Below are 20596 nucleotides of genomic sequence, written 5' to 3'. Positions count from 1 at the left end.
CCACCAAGTTAGCATATCCATATAAGTAGCATTTGGTGAGGAAAGGACACTAATGGACCTACACGCTCTCCCGAACCCTCTCCCTGCCAGCACTCCCACCCAGGGCAGCCCTCTCCTGACTTCAGTTGCAATCATTAGTCTGGCCCCTTTTTGAAATTTGTCTACATGGAATCATACGCTATGTACTCTCTAATGTTTAACTTCTTTTGTCTAACTTTATATTTGAACCATTCACCCGTATTTTTTCACATAGCAGTGTTTTTCATTGCTGCAAGGTATTTCATTTTATGACTGTCCTCTGATATATTGATCCATTCTGCTCATGTTGGACATGTGAGTTGTTTCCCATTTGGGGCTAATAGGAACAGTGCTTCTATGAAGAGTCTTGTACATGTTTCATTTTTCCCCCTGCACCTGCATGTTTCTTAATGTACATATTTGTGTGTGTTTCAGTCAGTCAGGTATACTTTATTTTTCATTGTATTTCTTCTTTAAAGAAGCCCTTGAGGTAGCTTCAATAATTAAATACCTATTAGACTAGATAGTTAACACAAAGTAAAGCAGAAGATTAAAAACAGCTATTGTGGTTAGTGGTTAATATTGGATAATATTGCCAAGAAGTAGATGATGAAAAGATTTATTGAATGCTAGTGAGTGCCAGGCATTGTGTAAACTCCTTTGTAGGTCTAGGAGGAAAAGGTAATCATCATGGAATACTAAGTGTAGATCCGAACCTCCTGGTTGCCAATGCAGAAGTTTTTGGTAAGGATGGGGATGCTGTTTAAAATGGAAAATGGAGGGGTCTTGGCTGGGGAGGGCAGGACAGCCCAAGCCAGGCACTGGCCAGACCCTTCCCTGGACACAATAAATCCTCAACAGCTTGCAAAAATAAATAAAATAAAATGAAACAAAATGGAAAGTGGAGGGATGTTGAAGGATCAGGATGACTTCTTGATGGCCACACCAAAGCTGTGTAAATGACCAGCTGCACCACTGGCGGGCTGTCTTCTCCTTGCCCCTGGTGCACACAGCTTACCATGGAGTCATGGAGAGGCCCTTCCCTCAGCAGGGACATGGAAGCACTTGTGCAAGGGGTTGTGCTATGTGGGATTCACCTGACTCACTCAGTAGAGTGTAGCTCAGTGGACCTGCACTCATTTGTATGAGGGACACTTCTTTCTTTGTCTTGGGGAGATTTTTGACCTATATAAATTGACACAAAAGGGAATATTTGTGTTGAGGCCTTAATAGTCCTCACATTGGACCAGCTGATCCCTAATAATCAAGATGCACTCTTAATTTTGAATATAAGTCCTTTTCCTTTCTTGGTACCCACTTATCTGCACAAACCAGGGATTGACAGTAAATTCTGCCTTGGCCTGTTTGCAGACAGTGTGATTTGGGGTCGGGGTGGGACTTCAGCTATTCTTGGCCTCCATGCCTCTGCTCTTATGTGGCTGGCTATGGTTCAGAGGCTGTGTTTCTCCAGGAATTTCCTAGTAGTATCTCAGTCAGGTATATTAAAATTATAAAGGAACCCTTAATAGACGTTGGAGTTGATTGATGTTGTCATTATTTACAAATCAACTTTCTCATGGGTTGGCAGTGTTCAAGGGCCTCCCTGCACCTAAATATAGAGTTTTAGGAGATGCCAATGACCTTTAGACATCCAACTTGTCATTAGTTATGTAGTGGCTGAAGGTGACAGAAGAGATGAAATGCATTGGATAAAGTTGGATTAATTTCTCTTGTATGATTGTTTCTACCATTATAGTAAAGTTTTCTACCTGTTGGGGGAAATTTTTAAGAAAAAGCTATTATCTAGGAGCCCTGGCAAGATGATGATTACTACTTATACCTGAGAATTCTCACCCTTGTTCTCTATGTCTTCTGTAGAATCAGAAAATGAGTTGGTAAATTCATCCAAAGTAAGAAAATGGGCAGTTTGTCTATAGGGTACCCAGTGAGTTGGTGGGAAGGCTGAATCGAGGATGCCCCCTCTCATTCTCAGTGCAGCAACCGCCTGCACAGCCAACTCCTTTGCCAGCCCGCCAGCTCTTGGGAGCTTGTCCTCATGCCTGCTGATCCCTGTTTTCTCCTTGTTCCCTCCTGTCCCCGACCTTCGCCTTCAAACAACTGCCTCTGGATCTAGGGCCCCAGTTTTTCCACTTTTCAAGGCTGAGGCCTGGTTACCCCAGGATCTTCCCTGAGGCTCCTAGGCCCCAAAGAGGAGGCCACAAAAGGAAGGCCCCAACACTTTTTCACCCTGAGCTCCATCCACACTTCCCTGAGCAAAGAAGAGGGAAGGAATTACCAAGAAATGGGTCTAGAGAATTCATAATGACTGAGTGGAGCCTTCCAGTGTGTAGTTGTTCAGGTGTGTTTCTTAAAACTACCCTTTCTTCCCCCACTTCTTCTGCTGAACTTGGGAGCTTTGCAGTGCTCCTGAGTACCCATCTTGCCTGCCACAAATAGGGAGGGTAGAGAAAGTGGAACTGGATTCAGTTAATGTGCCACTTGTTAGCAACTATAGTAAAAATAACACAAACTATCATTTAAGCAGGCTGGATGGCTCAAACAGAATTGGAAATTAGCCATGGACTGAATTGACTGAGATGTTAAGTCACAATTAGCATAGGCTGTCTTTTTTTTCAATTGGTCTGGACAATGCAGAATTGGCTAACTATGAAAAAAAAAATGGTTCATGTTACTGCTTTATTTGCAAAGTCCCAACTGCATGTAAGCACAAGCCAGTATATCAGGAAACAATTGCTAGGTATGGCTGTGCACACACAGACACACACACACACACACACACACACACACACACACAATGGTTCATGTTAATGCTTTATTTGCAAGGTCCCAATTGCATATAAGCACAAGCCAGGATATCAGAAAATGATTGCTGGGCACAGGTGTGCATGCACAGGCATGCACACACACACAACAACAGCAACATACTGAGGTGGTTGTTTTGAAGACACTTAATTCAGGGCCTTTAGGCTCTATTTCAGAATCTTAGGGGAAAGAAGTCCCACCTGAAAATCCCAGATTGTCTCAAGCTGACTTCTGAAGCAAGTTACTGCACATCCCAGGATTTGCTCCTTATTCTCAGGCCAGCCTTTTCATAAAATTTTAGCCTTGGAAGAGCAATAGAAATCATCCTGCGGGTGACTTCCTTACCTCCAGCGATGTCAGGATTGTAATGAGAATACCAGGCGCTGTATTCTTTCTGTCTTGCTCTTTATCATCTTAAGATGCAAAACAAAAATTGCCCGTACTTCAAAGAAACAAATGTTTATAATTATTTGAATAATGTTTTGTTTTTTTACTTTTATTTTGTAGGGGAATCTTTTCAATGAAATTATTGTATTATTATCCCTGGGAAGATATAAACTTAGTCATTCTTAGTCATCTTCAAAATATCTAAGAGTTTTTTTTAAAACCAAGTTGATTTTTATTTATTGCACACTCTTCTTCCATCCCATGAAAAAATACTGAGTTTGACCCAATTGGTGATAATGTTCACAATTCTACTCCCAGGATTGTAGAGCTTTAGAACAGGAGAAAAAATGCTGCAAGTGCTCACAGTACAGAAAACAGGCTCTAGAGAATACAGATTGGGGTTCTGTTGGGTTTTTGTTATTCTCTAATCCTGAGCAACATTGAGCTTCAAACATTTTTCTTTAATCCAAGATTTAAGAGTTTAGCCAAATTCCATAAAATAGATTAATAAGAGCTCTTGCATGCTACCCCATAATAAAACTTATGAGTCCAAGTAAGATAGCTCACTAAATTCTTACAGAATTAGATAAATTATTGAAACTCTAAAATTGCTTCTAATCTCTTATTTCATCGAAATGACCAGATATGCCAGTTAGCAGGTAAGAGGTAAGAAGAGTACTGTTTAGTGAAATGCCTGCAATTCATACCTCTGTAATGGGTTAGGAGGAAGCTTGTATTATTTAGGTAATGCCAATTTATTGAGATCTAAATTTCTGCCTCTGTAATAGGTACATATGTTATTTGGGCTTTTAACTTGGTTTTTACAGCTTTACTTTACCCTTCTGCCTACCACTAAAATGCATAGCTAAAATGTATGAATTTCATAGATTACCATGGAAATAGGCAAATTAATTCAAGTGTCCAAATGATACAGTATTTTTCATGGCCATTATATAAAATTCTGGAAGCTTTTAGTGTTCGGTTCTGTTTGTATTTGTATATTTTGTGTTATTTTGAAACTGCCATTTATCAAAATTGGTTTTCTTTATGCAGCATTTTTTGTCCTCAAGAAAATACTGAAGAAGCCTTGTTGTTGTTGCTGATTAGTGAGTCAATGGTGAGTAGAATGTGTTTTCACATTGTTCTTTCCCCATCCCCGTAGTCCCTTTTTTGATAACGCCATTCTGCCAGTATGATGACTCTCTTTCTTGAGAGAAGGTACTTTCTACAGGGTAGATCTGGATGGAAAAAAACAGTGGAGGTTTAAAAAGAGGGTTGTTTCTTAATTCCTGGACTAGCTAGCAATGTCCCTTGGTTAGCCTGGAGCTTGGAGCTTCTCTATCTTCTGTCCTGAAGCAGATGTCTTAGTTCCTTTATTCATCCATCTGGTATTGGTTGAACGTTCATACAGTTGTATCTAGGTTAACCACAGCTAAAATGACCGCCAGTGGAACCTTAAAAGGGGAAAGAGACCCCCAAGGGTCACCTTTACAAGCCTCTCAGTTTGCCCTGGTGTGGGGGAGCATTTTGGGATAGGTCATTTGTTGGATCTCTGAACCTCTGGTTTTCACAGCAGGAACGTGATAAAACTCTGATCCTCCTGCTTTGGTTCTTTCTCCCAGCTTCCAGCTGTCACCAGACACTGTAAGGTCCAAGGCGGTGAGAGCTCACTTCTGTTCCCTGTGCTATTGTGAGGGAGTTTTCTCTAGACCATCTGATTCCTTTGAAACATTTTCTTAGTGTTTGGCCACGTTGTGGAATTTTAGGTCTGTTGCACCACTCGTCATTTATTGGGTTTCTGCCATGTGTATCACTAGGCACTGTGGCCTTGGCTTGAAACCTTCAGGATCATGTGTGTTGTAATAGTGAATTCCTCAGCAGAAAGTGATGTGTACTGAGCACCCGAGCAGAATGGCAGACTACAGGAATCAAAAGATCTTGAGGGCTCATGTCCCCTTCCCTCATTTTACATATGAGGAACCTGAGTCCCGGAGCAGGCAGAATGCATGCATCATGCAGTGGTCTTCTGCTCCTGCTAGGAGATTGTACTGCCCCTCCCCATAACTGTCACCCCCCAACCCCGGGCAGCACAGAGGAGAAAAGGGAACTGTAACTAAAGCAAGAAACGGCATTTCCCTCCTTGCCCTCCCCACACATACTGTTGAATGGGAGGTGTAAAATGGACTCAGGTGAAAAGACTTAGACATGGAATATGAGTATAATAACGTACATGTGCGGAGAGGAGGAGGGATCAGAAGAGGCCGTGCTCATGAGGGGCAGCTCTCTTGTCTTTGATTAAAACTTTGGGTGTTCTTGTTCTGCAGAATGGCCCACCAATGTTTACAAGAGCAAGCCTACTTGAGGAGTTACCACCCCTTTTGATTTGGAAGCTCCTTGGTGTTATTGGGCTTACTTCCTCTCAAGAAGCAGGTTGCCCCTCGGCTCCTATTGCCTTGATAGTCTGCTGGTAACTTAGGATGGTGTCATTTACCTTCTCTGCTTGCCTTGGCGCAATCAGGGAAGTACATAGGCTGGCACTTGGTGGCATTCAAGTGAATGAATCTTCCCAGGCTTCTCCACTGGCCCATCCATGGGGCCAGCTCATTTTGGCCTCCTGGTCAGCATTCTTTCAACCTGAGCTGGGCCCTTGGTAGGTAGTTCCCTTTGGGCAAACTGGTTGGTTATGGTATAAAAGTTCTGAAAGCATGATGACCGTACATTTTAGATTCCTTGGACGGTCTGATTGAAAATATTATGTTCCATTACCAGATGAGGTATTCCAGTCTGCAATTCAGAAAACATGGCCACATCTCGAAAACACTTGCACTAAGTGGAGATGTCTTTGGAATGATGTCTCCAGTTCTCCTGCTTCTTAATTGAACTGATAGAAATGAATGATACTCAAAAATTGAGATTCATTTGAGACAGTCAGATTTGACTCTGTGGCATTTAATTTTTCAGAAAAATCTCTCGAGGGGATGTTGAAATCCAGTGATGTCATCAGTGGATATGAAGGATGAGGTTTCTAACCAAAATGATTATGTTCTCCCTGTAAATCACTTCAGAAAATATAGGTAGAAATCAATGAAATTGCCTTTGAAGCCTTTTTTTCATGTCCTTTGACTTCTTGATTTTTCAATTTTTAGGCAGAAAATGACTGTGCTCAGTTTCAAAACCAAAATGAAAATTGCTGTGTTTTTTGGACGCCAGGAAATTGTGTTCTTTGTTGGTTCTGACTTTAACTCAGAAGCATGAGTTTGTCCATAGCATCTCTGCCTACAAGATATCATTTACAACTGTGCTGTTTTCTAACTACAAATCAAATTAGTTTCCCCTGTGAGAACGGGATTATAAGAATGTGATTTGCAGAACTACCACTGAAGCAGTATTCTGGGATATTTTTTACTGCGGTCTGTTTGGGGTTCTACATTGTACCTTTTTAATCAAAAGATCCTGATACTTTCTCTAAAAATGAAAAACATGCATTTGGTATATCTTGAAAATCTCTCATAAAGAGTATTTTTGTTTTGTTCTCTTCCAGGCATTGGTCTCAGTATGGAACATGTATAGCAAATAAATAAAGTGAGACCATTTGCAATAGGCCCTGTTTCCTTTAGGGCTGCTTTTTTGGGGGCTCAAAAGGGACTCCTAACAAGAAAAACTTAGAATGAAATCTTCAAAAGCAGGCTTGTTTCCGTAAGAGATGACTCACTTTGTAGGAAGTGGCCTGTCTTATATATTCTTATTTGTCTTTGACATTTAAGAGCAAGGAGTTTGAAAGTGAGTAAGTACCGATGGGCGGCTCAGAGTAAATGCCTTGGACTCACACACAAAGAACATGCGTTTTGTCTCATTAGTGAGAGGGAAGGTGTGTGTGTGTGTGGCCTTTCCGAATGTCAGGGGGAAGATCAACGTCAGCCTGCTGGGACAAGTGACCCCGGAACCTCATGTACCACTTTCACAGGAAAGACTGGGGGGCCTTTTTCTGCTCCTATGGACAGGTTGGATCTGCAGACTTCTGTTAATTAGCAGGAGGGGAAGAATGGCAGGCGAAATCTAATGGTTGATTCTGAACGCCCTATTAGGGAAGAAAGGAAAATGAGCTAGCTGCTGGGTCTTATACGTGTGGTATATTTGGAGGAATCTGTAGAGAAATTAAAATTTAGAAGGAATGGAAACAAGTTGCTGTAAAGAGCCTTTGATTTCTGGATAGATGAGATTAATAAGTGTGAATGTGCCTGGTGTATGTCTATGCTAAGCAGAGCAAATTGACAGTGTTCTCTTGAGTCCTCTGTGTTAATGTCTTTTAAAGTAAAAATCTGCTTTCTTCTTGTTTTCTCTTATATTCCTGTGTTGTGCTTCCCTAAACAAGATTGAATTTGTCTTTGTGTTCTGTTCCAGTGAAGATGTCATATAGGGATTTGAATGTTGCTTGCTGATAGAGGAAAAGTGAGATGTATCTCTAGGACTAATGGAAGTCGATGACACGATTCGGTGTTGGGAGATGCAGGGCTGGGAATTTTCTCCCACTCTTTAATGTAGAGCAGAAGCGGGATTCACAGGTGAGGCGCAGCAGGGCCTCACTTGATGGATGACTCGGCTGCTCTAGAGCGCAGCTGCGTCTTCCAGGAGCCTGGCTGTGAAGCCGAGCCCAGGGAAAACTTTGTATCGGCTGCCAAGGCTTCCTCCAAATGCCTGCCGACAGGTACAGGTGTCCTCTAGGTTCACACTTCCAGGACTTCAGCATTTGGATCATCCCATATATCATGCTCTGCTGTGCTCAGGGGATTTTGAATAAATAACCCAAGGTGACAGGCCTCTACTCATTCCTGCCTTTGTCTCCATTCCCTTGGCAAACTGGTAGGGGCAGGAAGGCCTAGGTGGCCTCCCCACCACACAGTGCTAGCTTCTCTCTCCATCTGCTTCTCTCTTCCATATTTTTTCAGGCCAACCGGGACGCTGTGCTGAGCAGGATACCCGAACACAAGAGTGACCGCCTCATCAGTCTGCAGAGCGCATCTGTGGTCTATGACTTACTGACCATTGCTCTTGGAAGAAGAGGCCAGTATGACATGCTGTCAGAGGTACAGCCGCTGAGTCTGGTTGACATCCAGGTGGTGGGTGGCAGTTGCACGGTGACCCCAGGGAAGGACTGTGAGACCTGGTCCTGGCCCCCCTCTATTTGTGGCAGCCATGTGATGTTGGGCCAGTCACTTAACTTTGGTTTTCTTCCCTGTAGAATGGGCCTTGGGCTAAATGATTAGGTGATGGAATTGATCTAGTCTTTTACCATGAGGGTTCCATAACCCACCAGGCTGTGCGTTTGTGTGTGAGGGAAGGCAAACATTTCTCAAGCAGTTTCTCTTTCAGTTAATTGCCACCAACTGAAAATCTCCCATCTGTGATATTAATTTCCTTATAGAACAGGTTTCGTTTAAAGTATCAATGTGTACAGTGAAGTTGCCAGTGACAATTCCAGACACAGCATGTTAGGTTAGCTGGTATAGAGCATTTCATAGAACATAAACAGTCTTCTTGGAGAGTCTTTTACTTGTTCAGAAGGGACCCTCGTGGATTTCAGTGCAAGGTGCTGTCATCTTCTCACTCCCTCAGTTTCTAAGAAATGCTCAGGATAGAGGCTTGACTCTCTCACAGTCTCAGGAGGAGCTGGTTCATCTTGGGCTATGGTTATACATTATTAGGTTGTTGCCCAAAATATCACATTCTACCATGGTAAGGGTAAATAAGTAACAAGATCATCTTATCTTTTCTTTAGCAAAATGGAGAGAGAGAGAGAGAGAGAGAGAGAGAGAGAGAGAGAGAGAACGAGAGAGAACGAGAACCCTATTCTGTTAAAAGGAACTTTTCCATGTTATTTATCTTTCTCTTTCTAAATTTATACCCATTGCAACAGCCTCTGGGCACGAGGACAGGGAATGAAATACAGTAACAGATTGGCTGAAATCAGATAAGCGCCCGACTCACCCTCTAGCCTGCCAGTGCATCACCACATTAGGCAGGAACCTTGGGGAAACAGATGAGCCTGCGTGGCTTGAATCTTTTTTTAGCTCAGGGTTTGGTGACTCTACAGGGCAGTGGTTACTCAGCCTCACAATCCAGCCTGACAAAGCAGTGTGTGCAGATGCCCCCACCACACGTGGCTCAGCCCAGGGACTTGGTCCAGGCTTGGGATTGGCCCAGGTTGCTCATCACTAAATGGATCAAACCTCTCCAGTACCTCGATTTCCTGGGCACCCCTTCTCCCCACCATTCTTAATTTCTGTCAGCTGTGTCCACCACAAAGCCCATCGCTGGGACCATGCCACCCAGCTCACAGTTGAATTCCTTTAAGGTGAATTTGTTCCTCCACACAAAACATAACACCTCTCTAGGTGCATGGATGAGAGTGGTATGCACACATCTACTTCCATCCCATTGTGTAGCAATGTCACCTTTCCCAGCTTGAAATTTTCTAGGTACGAAGGTTGAGTGAGGAGTTTGAGGTGGCTGGCACTGTTGACTGGCTGGGTGGTCTCTGCTCTTGGGTTTCCCGTTGTTCTATGAATGACTCAAGGGGATGGTTGTTACCCTCACAGATTCCTCTGCAAGCTATGGCTCTGGGGCCTGTGCCTGCTGCTGGCACAGAATACTGGGACTTTGTTTTCACCCAGATGACTTCTGTCTTGATGTCACATGTAGCTCCCATCTCCTGGTGGTGACCCACCTCCAAGATCACTGGGGAGTGTGGTTGTGGGAGCCTCCTCGAGTCAGAACTTCGTCCCCCAGTCACATTGCAAATAGTGGAGCGGTGCCAAAGGTTGCCCCGGAGAAGCTGGAGTAGGAGGGTGCAAGAAAGGCAAATTTGTTACTGTGTATTCGCCAGAGGCTTTTGAATTTTGTACCGGATCTGTGTTTTATCTACTAAAATTCTCAACTGATACAATATATGAAATAGAGGCTGTTTATTTAACACGTATATGTGCTGTCACCTCTTCTTTGCCAGGGCCTCTGATTGATGCCAGAGATACAGCCAGTAGCAAGGCATGGCCCCTGCCCAAGAGCTGCCCTCAACCTGGAGCTGCCAGATGTGGCAAGCAGCTGCCACCCAGGTGCTGACAGGGGCAGGCCCAGCACAGGCTCTGCGTGGCTTATCCAGGGGTTGGATACTTGGCTTCAGCCTGGCCTAGGCCTACCACTTAGGCAATTGGAGCGAGTATTCAACAACTGTGTTGTCTCAGATCTTCCGACTAAAATGGTAGATGTTGCAGGAGAAAGCTGAAAGCTCACAGCATCTCCAGGTTGCCTGACCCATGGTTGGAGATCTCAGTTACTGAAGATAGAGGTCAGGCCCACCCTTTGCTGAGTGTGGACCCTCTCTCCCTTTGTCCTAGGCCATATCCTAGTCTGGATGTCCCACTTTCCTTCTTTCCTCATTTACTGTTTTTTTCCTAAATCCAGTGTGTGTGTGTGTGTGTGTGTGTGTGTGTGTGTTTCCCCATCTGCCTTTCCATTTTCTCAGGACTTTAAGTTAAAAGCATCACTGGATTTTTTAAAATTGAAGTAAAATTCACATAACAAACTTAACCATTTTAAAGTGTAGACTTCAGTGGCATTTAGTACGTTCATACCACTGTATAACCATCACCTCAAACTGCAAAACCTTTTCCTCACCCTGTAAGAAACCCTACACCCATTAAGCTGCCATGCCCATTCCTCACTCCTTCCAAGTCCCTGTCAACTACCAAGCTGCTTTCTTTCTCTATGGATGCTGATTTGGGGTATTTTATATCAATCTAAATAGCCAATATTTGGGCATTGGTATCTGGCTTCTTTCACACAGCATAGTGTTTTCAAGGTTATCCGCATTGTAGCATTGATCAGTATTTCTTTCTGTGGCTGAATAGTATTCCATTGTACAGATCTACCACAGTCTGTTTTTCATTCATTAGTTGATGGTAATGTGTGTTGTTTCCACCTTTTGGCTACTATGATCAGCATTGCTCTGAGGGTAACTGGATTTTAAATTTCCTGTATTACCTTTCTTTGAACTCCATAAATGTTAGCGATTATCGTTATCATCATTTCTCGTAGAGATATTTTCTATTTCCCTGTCTTCATTTCCTGCACGGTCAGCAGGGCGATCTTTCTGAGACACAGGAATGGACATGCCACCCTTCTGTTCAGCAACATTTGGCAGACCCTCACTCCTTTTTTCTCTTTTTGCTTTGTTTTCCTTTCTACCCATAATGAAATTGACTTCATTCTTTATCTTTCCACCATATGCAGTAGTCCTGCATGCTCCTTGGAGAATCAAACAATACATGTAAAACAGAACAGGAAAGAAAAGTGCCTTGGAATCCAGCTCTCCTGAGGTAGTTGACTACTCATTGACATTTCAGAGACAGGCCTTACATCTGTCTTTGTGAATAAATGTGTGTGCATTATGCAGGTTTTATTGGATGGGACAGTATCCTGCACGTTCTGTTGTGGATATCCCCTATCTCTCGTCTCTCCTCCGTTGGCGCTTCACCCATCTCTGTCTCCTCAACCCAAACCCAGGTCATCTGCATAGTGTGTAACAGGCTCTAGAGTTCTGGGCTTTGGTTTGAGTTCTGAGTCTGCTGCTTGCCAGTTGTGTGAGCCTCAGCAAGTCATTAACCTCCTATGCGTCAGTTTCTTTTCCCGTTAAATAGGGGTAATAATTGTGTATATGTACATCTCAGACAGTTGGGAGATGCATATTTGTTAATCTGTATAAAGTACTCGGAACAGAGCCCAGCACTTAGAGCTCATTAAGTGGCAGCTGTACGCTGCTGCGGCTGCAGTCACTACCACTGTATACACAGGAGTTACTGGGCATGGGGAGGCAACAAAGGATACAAAAAGATCTTTTGCCTTCAAGAAATTTCCATTCTAGTTAGGGAGACCACATAGAAACAAACAAAAAGAGAATCAAATTAGAGAATACATCACAGTGCAAGGCATGTTACTTGGCAGGTGAATGGAACAGGCCAATTGCTGCAGTCTGTTGGTTGGGAGTGCCAGTAGGAGATTACGAATAGCGGATATATGAATTGGCTCTTCACAGCCTGAAAGGGATTAAGTAGTCTAGGAAGACAGAGACCGTCTTCATCCTTAAGCTCGCGGAGCTGCGGGCATTGGACCAGAGGGAACGGGAACCCAGGGCTTGCCCTCATGGGGAAGTGGTAGGAGAGGAGTTGGAAAGAAAGCGTGGGACCTGGTTGTCAGCACCACAATCTGTTGGCAGACTTTATGTGTGCCCTTTACCGATGCGATCCAGATGTATCACCCTGTGGCTCATCTGTGAGCAAGTCCTCTTTGCCTCAGAAACACCGCTAGATCTTCTTTTACGTGGGTGGAAGCTTCTGTGGACAGAATTCATAAAACCCAGTCAATTGTGAGAGAGAGAAGAGGTCTTACCTCCTTCTCACCCTGTCCTTGTGGTTTCCTTCCTCCTCTTGTCGCCAACCAGCATTAACACTTACACATCAGGGCACAGCATGTCCTTCTGCCTCTTGGTTCCTCTCCTTGGCTTACCTGGGCCCACAGGCAGCACAGAGGGTGGGGGTGCCTCTGCTGCCACTGCCAGCACGTGCTCCTCTCTCCTGTCCATGGCACCCTTGTGCAGTGGATGTGCTGTGCTGCATTGTACGGACCCAGCCTTTTAATAACTGCTCATAGGGACAAGGGGGAGCAGGCCTCTCTTTCCCAAGGAAGCCAGCCTTTCTTTTGTGCTTCTTCAAGATGGAGGGCCGCTTTCCCGTCTCAACACCAGCTGCCTTTGTGTACACCACATCATCGTGCCTTTCTTTCCTTGTGGACTCTTCAACTAGATGCTGGCCAAAGAGCATTGTACCAAGGAGACACAGACCAAAGGTTTATCACATCCTCATTTTGACAGGTTTAAATAGAAGCGCAATGTTTACCATAACTCCAGTGCTGTGAGTTTTTGTGTTTTTAAAGACTGATTGTGAGACCCGCTGAAAGGTTTGTGTAGGAAGGAACACTTCTTTTTTCCTCTTCATTTTAAACAGCAGCAGTAGTCGGCATGGCAACCTGCGCTATTAAAAGTAAAGCAGCGAGCACCGCTTCCTCTGTTTTTTAGAATGAACCTAAGCTGCTAAGGAGGTTTGTTTCTTGAATTTGACTATTAATGGCTCCATTTCGACAGGATATTATGGGGTCTTTGTAGAAGGTTGTGTGTGTCCCCTCTCCATAGGCAAGACAGCTTTAAAGACAGGAATGGTATTTTTATCTTTCCTGTCGAACTCATATTCATGTGTTTATGGTAAATCTCAACAACACCATGGTTCTGTGGGTAGAACTGTCTGACTAGTGATTGTACCAAAAGGACATTTACACCTCCCTAACCTAAACGCTTACTTAATCTGGGAGCACTGCGAAAAGCATTGCGCATCTAACTATGTCTGCTTGCCAGACCTACCGTTTGTTTAAAGTTCAGCATTGCATGCAGCCCTGCTTGGACTGCAGAAACCCAGCCTTGAGCTAGATGCCAAGGTTTCTAGAAGGCATCAGTGGGCATGACACAAATGGAGCCATAGACTTCTGAGAAATCAAGGCAGGGTGTTTGGCTCATGGTAGGTGGTCAATAAAAACTTGCTGAATACACCAGTGCTTCAAAGCCATGTGCACCCTCATCCTGCCCCCTTTTCTTTGGTTTTAGAGATTCCCTAGATGTGCAAGGAGTATATATATCTTCCCCAGGCAGGCCCAAAGGTTAAAAGGTCATTGAGTGGGAAATGGTCAGCAGAGGAAGGGATGGGCCCAGCTTGAGGCAGAGCACGTGGATAGTTCCCAGCTCTGGTCCAGCTTTGTGAGTTGGCTCAATAGGGACCATCTTCATCATTTTTGCATGACACCCTGTCCCAAAGAATGTCAGCCTCTGACATTGCCCCTGGGATCTCCATTCTCACCATTATGGAAGTGTTTTTTGCATTTAGCATTGCTTTCTTCTGGTCCTCAGTGAAAATGCCAGCACAATTGGGAGGAATGAAAAGGGTTTAAACCTTTAGGGTGGCATAGTTCAGAGAAACAAGGTATCTAGGTATGTACCTCGTGGTTTTGTTTTAGTTCTTTATTTAAAATTTTTTTTTTTAATATGCCATTTTAACCTTTTTAAAGTATAAAATTCAGCCATGCACAGTGGCTCACACCTGTAATCCCAGCACCTTAGGAGCCTGAGGTGGGTGGATCACCTGATGTCCGGAGTTCGAGACCAACCTGACCAACATGGAAAAACCCTGTCTCTAGTAAAAATGCAAAAATTAGCTGGGCATGCTGGCGTATGCCTGTAATCCCAGCTACTCAGGCAGCTGAGGCAGGAGAATCGCTTGAACTTGGGAGGTGGAGGTTGCGGTGAGCCGAGATTGCACCATTGCACTCCAGCCTGGGCAACAGGAGTGAAACTCTGTCTAAAACAAAAAAATTCAGTGGCATTAATTACATTCCCGATGATGTACAGCATCATCACTGTCTATTTCCACATTTTTCCATCATTCCAAACAGAAATTCTGTTCCTGTCAAGCGATAACTTTCTATTCTTTCCTTCTCCATACTCTAGTAACCTCTAATTTAATTTTTGTCTTTATGAATTTGCTTATTCTGGGTACCTCATATAAAAGGAATTATGCAATACTTGACCTTTTATGTCTGGCTTACTTCACTTAGCCCGATGTTTTCAGGGTTCTGCCAGGTTGTAACACTATATCTGATAGCACTGATCAGCGCTTCATTCCTTTTCATGGCTGAATACTATTCCATTGTATGTATCTGTTCCATTTTGTTTATCCCTTCATCTGTTATTGGACACCTGGGTTGTATCCACCCTTTGGCTCTTGTGAATAATGCTGCAGTGAATACTGGTGTCGTGCTTTCCTTCCTTCTCCTGTCCCCAGCCAACATCAGTGCTTGCACAGTGGGACACAGCATGTTTTCTGAGTTCCTTTTTTCAGTTCTTTGGGTTTACACCTAGGAGTGGAATTGCTTGGTCATATGATAATTCTATGTTTAACTTTTTGAGGAACTGCTAGACTTTTTCAGAGTGACTATACCATTTTACATTATACCAGCAATACACAAGGGTTCTAATTTCTTCACTTCTTACCAGCACTTGTTATTTTTAAATTATTATTAATATAGACATTCTGGTAGGTGTGATGTGATGTCTCATTGTGGGATTGATTTTTCTCTTCCATAATACCTAATGATGTTAAGCATCTTTTTATGTGCTTATTGGCCATTTGTATGTCTTCTTTGGTGAAATTACTCTTCAAGTCTTTTGCCTATTTTAAAGTCCAAACAATAAACTCTGGTCAGTTATGTTTTTAGAGATGGAGTCTTGCTTTGTTCTCAGACTGGAGTGTAATGGTGCAGTCATAGCCTACTGTAATCTCGAACTCCTGAGCTCAAGCAATCCTCCCATCTCAGCCTTCCGAATAGCTGGAAATACAGGCACACTACTACACCTGGCTTTTTTTTTTTTTTTTTTTTTGTAGAGACGAGACTTTGAGACAAGCCCAGGCTGGTCTCAAACTCTTGACCTCAAGGGATTCTCTTGTCTTGGCCTCCTCAAGTGCTAGGATTACAGGCAGGAGCGACCATGCCCAGCTTTACTTTCTTGAAATGTTGTTTGATGTGCAAAAGTTTTAAATCTTGATTAAGTTCAGTATATCTATTTTTTATTTTGTTGCTTATGCTTTTGGTGTCTGAACTATGAATCCATTGCCAAATCCAAGGTCATGAAGGTTTATTCCTTTGCTTTCCTCTAAGGATTTTACAGTTTTGCTCTTATATTTGAGCTGTTTGTCCAGTTATTGTTATGTTTTATATATGGTGTGAGGTAGGAGTCCAACTCCATTCTTTTGGATATGGAAATCCAGTTGTCCTAGCACCATTTGTTGAAAAAACTATTCTTTGCCCTGTTGAATGGACTTGGCACCCTCCTTGTCAAAAATCAATTGGCCATAAATGTGTGAATTTTTTCCTGGAACCTTAATTCTGTTCCTTCGGTCTGTAAATGTATCTTTATGCAATACTGTACTGTTTTGATTTCTGTAGTTTAATAGTAAGCTTTGAAATCGGGAAGTTTGAGTCCTCTAACTTTGTTCTTTTTCAAGTTTGTTTTGGCTATTCTGGGTCCCTTACAATTCCACATGAATTTGAGGATTGACTTATCCATTACTGCAAAAAAAAAAAAAAAAAAAAAAAAAAAGTTGAAATTTTGATAGGGATGCATTGAATTTGTAGATCACTTTGGATGACATTGCCATCTCAACAGTGCCTCATATTTTAACATCAGACCTGTGTTATAATCTCAGTTCTGCTACTTTACATGCTGAATATGAACTTGAACAGATTTCGTTGCCTCTCTCTGAATCTGTCCCCTTCCATGGAAAATATAGATAATAATAGGCTCTAAGTTAGAAGGTTATTGTGAGGATTAAGGAGGTAATGTATGTTACTGTAAAGTGCATGTTAATATTATTATTGGTGACATTAATAATCTGCTCTTTCTAATGTAAAAATCTCCTCTGTGTTAAATAATAACCCCGACAGATGGTCCTTGACCCTTATGTAGGGAAGTGCCCATTGTATAGTAAAAAAAATTCAGCCCTGGAGATGGGGAGATCTATGTTCAAATTCTGGCTCTTCCCTTTCCAAACCGTGAGACTTTGAGAAAGATACTTGGTCACTCTGAGATCCTACCTCAGAGACCGTTAGGAAGCTCACTAAGATAATGGCTATAATGTAGCCAGCACAGCAATTGATGGGTAATATATACCATTCAGTTCTTCTCTGGTTATTAGAAAGGATCGATCTAAAATGAGTCTCCTTGTAATTTCTATCCGTTCTGTCTTTTTGGAGCAATAGGGCTAGTCCAGCCCACCTCACTGACAGTCCACCAATTTTTTTTTGGTTCGTCTTATCTATTTTGAGCAGATAATGTATGCACAAGGGAAGTCTTACAACAGAGCCAAGGGGAAACATGAAGAGGAAGTTGCTTGTGTATTCTCCTAGAGACTGACTATGAATCCATAAGCCTCTATGCATATGTGTCTGTCTCCTCCATTGTAAAAGTAGCATGCCGCAGGGCATAACATCTATGTTTTATCCAACTGCTGATATATCCTGAAGATGGTACCAGATCCATGTGTCTGTATCTGCCTCTTTCTTCACAACTTGGGAGAGTGTTCCATAGCCAAGATGGCCTGGTCATGGATGGATCCTGCCCCCTAGGGAGTCCACCAAATTTTTGAAAACAATTGTCATATTGTCTTTTTTCCTTCAGCCTAAAGTGCCTCCAGTTCCTTTAGAACAGGGATCAGCAAATTAAAGCACCAGATGCTAAATATTTTAGGCTTCAAAGGCTAAGAGACAGAATCAAGAATAGCATGTAGGTATAACAAGAGAGAAAACAACAAAATTTTAATCAATGAAATTCAAAATATAAAAAGAGAGTACAATGTTTGTAACATAGATCCATTAATGAGAAGAATGGGGTTGTTTGCGGGGGGAGGGAATAATATTTTGCTTAATTTGGATTTAAAGTTCATACCCCCCTCACCAAATTGATGGTGAATGCTCAGCTATAAATGCACTTCTTAGCTTTTGGACTCTATGAAAACAAGCAGCAGGTCACAAAGGACCCTGCTTCAGTCCTTTCTGCTATGTCATTGTCTCTAGTCTTGGCAGTTGCAGTACTCCTCCCTGCCTCCGGTTGCCTGCAGCCCTCCTTAAAGGATCTCCAAAAGAATGGATCCCAGTTCTCCGTGCAGCCTTCATTCAAGCATTTACTGTGCAGCTATTTTGTACATGGCATGTCCCAGGCTGCTGCACTCTCAGTTCCTTACTTCCTCCCTTAGTCTTGGCATGGGCCAAGTGGCAGCCAGGGTTGAAGTGCTAAAACCTGGTACCCCAAGCCGGGGAGGGAGACTGGAAAGACTAAAAGGTAAGAGGCAATTGAGACAGGAGGAATGGAATGCCTATTTCATGAATTCGCTGCATTTTGCAAGGAACAGCTACATTGGCAAAGCAGCGGATGGAGTTGTATCTGAGTAGGACCCCAGAGACCCCTTACTCAGTGTGCACTCCTGGCCTACTTGTTTCGTAGAGTTGAGAGGAGAGCATGCAGGAAAGCCGCATCCAGCATTCAAATTCTATAATAAAGTCTGTGACCTTTGACAACAGCCCACTCTCTACTCCTCTCACTGTGACCAGAGGCAGTGGTATCCTTTACGTTTTTGCCAAAGCAATAAAACTCTGAGACTTCTCTGCTTGGAGCAGTATTGCTGTTTTAAAGCAAAAAGAGAAAGGGGAAGAGGTAGGGCATGGAGACGTTTGCCTTATTTCCAATATAAGGAGAGAAAACTTGATCAAGCTTTGATGTCTATGGTTTTTCCAAACTTGGGGCAAGGAGGGGAACTTTTATTTGTATCTGAGAGTCCCATAAGTATGCCTTTTAAAAGCATTTCCTGGTCTCAGGCTCCTGTAGATAGAGACCTCTAAAGTCCATTTTAATTTGTACTTTCATTTTTAGTTACTTTAGGAATGGCAGGTGTGGTGGCTCGTGCCTGTAATCCCAGCACTTTGGGAGGCCAAGGTGGGCAAATCACCTGAGGTTAGGAGGTTGAGACCAGCCCAGTCAACACAGTGAAATCCTGTCTCTACTAAAAGTACAAAATTAGCTGGGTGTGGTGACGCATGCCTATAATCCCAGTTACTTGGGAGGCTGAGGCAGGAGAATCCCTTGAACCCGGGAGGTGGAGGTTGCAGTGAGCTGAGATCGCGCCATTGCACTCCAGCCTGGGCAACAAGAGCGAAACTCTGTCTAACAACAACAACGAATTTAGGAGTAAGAGCTCTGAACTGAGCATCGTGAGACCTTGGTTCTAACTCCAAGTCTACCACTGTGTGTGGCCCTGCGGTGGTCCTGCCGCCTCTCTGGGTCTTAGCTTCTGTATCTGTAAAGTGAAAATGGGATCAGATAATCTCAAAGGCCTCAAATTGCTCTGTGATTCTGTCAGTCTGTGGGTCTAAGATGATGGCCCAAAATGTTTGAATAGCTTACAGAGTTTTTTATTGCTCAAAGGTAAGGAAGTGAAATATTATGCATGTATCATGTTTAAAAACAACCAGTTACACAGCTGCAAGGAAATGGATTTATTAACCGATTTGTGAAGTACACGTGATGTGGAAAAGAAAGTCTCCCTGATGAATTGAAGGATCTATGTCATAAGAACTTTTACGATATGACCAACCTGTCTGTGAGCTGAAAATGATGACAGTTAGCTGTGCTGTTTGTCGTCTTTTAATAATGATGAATTTTGGACCTAGACTTCAGGCTAACTTTGAGGGGTATCTGCCCCCTCCCTAGTGGGATTTGGATGCAGAATCTTACTCTTGAATTCCGAAAATAGACTTTGGCTTTGCTGCGCTTATGGTACTCTACAGCTGTCGCTGCTGCACACCCAGTTTGTGTAATTGGGCTTTGTGTACTAGAAGGTAATTGCTAAATCCCTTTCTGATGCCAGAAAAGCTTCTCATTCCTGGAGCCCCCTCAAAGATGGCTGATTTCTGAAAAGCCAGAAAAAGAGACTGGAAAGGCTTAAGCTCTTGCTACCAAAAGGAAACACTTTTGCAAGTGACATTTTGACTCGCACTCAAATGATTAGGATGCCATTTAGAGTCTAATTATTGTTCTACCAAATATTCATGGTATTAAGTGAATGTTATCTGGGATTAGAGAGGTGGCAGTCATGTGATTACAGTGAATGGACCTATCTTTACTGATAGAAATAATACCACTGCCAAATCCGTCTTCTTTTCTCGTGAAGGAGGTGATTTGGAGATGTCACACCTGCTGTTTTGTGTGGGTGACTCAGGGATCTGCAGCTCTGCATCTGCCCCACTTCCCTTCCTAGGCCCACACTGCTGTCTCTCCACTGGACACTAGAAGTGGAAAAGGGGCCAGAATCTAGCTCATGCCACTCAAAGTCTCCTACTCACACTGCCTTGCTATCCACTGGCACACCTACCCTGTTCCCAGGGGTTCTCATTCTCCCCATCATCCGCCCCTCAGAACCCTGAAGATCTGCTCCTGCTTTGTTTCGTAAAAGCCAGCCCATTGAGAGCCTTCACTCTGGGCCAGTCACTCTTCTGAGCATTTCACATGTATTTCTGCATTTAACCCCTGTTACAACCTGATGGCTGGGAGTGAGGAGCTTGGATTAAGCCTAGGCAGCCTGGCCCCCAGAGCCAGTGCCTTCATCATGTGACTGCTCTTTTTGTCCTCATGCCCTGCATACTGGACCTGGGTGATTAAAGAGGT

The 20596-nt window shown here is 43.2% G+C and overlaps 1 protein-coding gene across 6 annotated transcripts in view; it reads left to right on the top strand.

Moving 5' to 3' along the window:
• TTC7B (tetratricopeptide repeat domain 7B) overlaps window positions 1-20596 on the top strand; it is a 267642-nt gene that overhangs the window by 130425 nt on the left and 116621 nt on the right. For all 6 annotated transcript variants that reach the window (XM_035261265.3, XM_035261263.3, XM_035261261.3 and 3 more), the window contains 2 exons: window positions 4282-4345; window positions 8175-8312. In XM_035261265.3, the coding sequence (XP_035117156.1) occupies window positions 4282-4345; window positions 8175-8312 (202 nt within the window). The remainder of the gene's footprint in view (window positions 1-4281; window positions 4346-8174; window positions 8313-20596) is intronic.

This window comes from Callithrix jacchus, chromosome 8, assembly GCF_049354715.1.
Source record: "Callithrix jacchus isolate 240 chromosome 8, calJac240_pri, whole genome shotgun sequence".
NCBI classification, from domain to species: Eukaryota; Metazoa; Chordata; class Mammalia; order Primates; family Cebidae; genus Callithrix; species Callithrix jacchus.
This window is presented reverse-complemented; position numbering and strand designations above follow the sequence as displayed.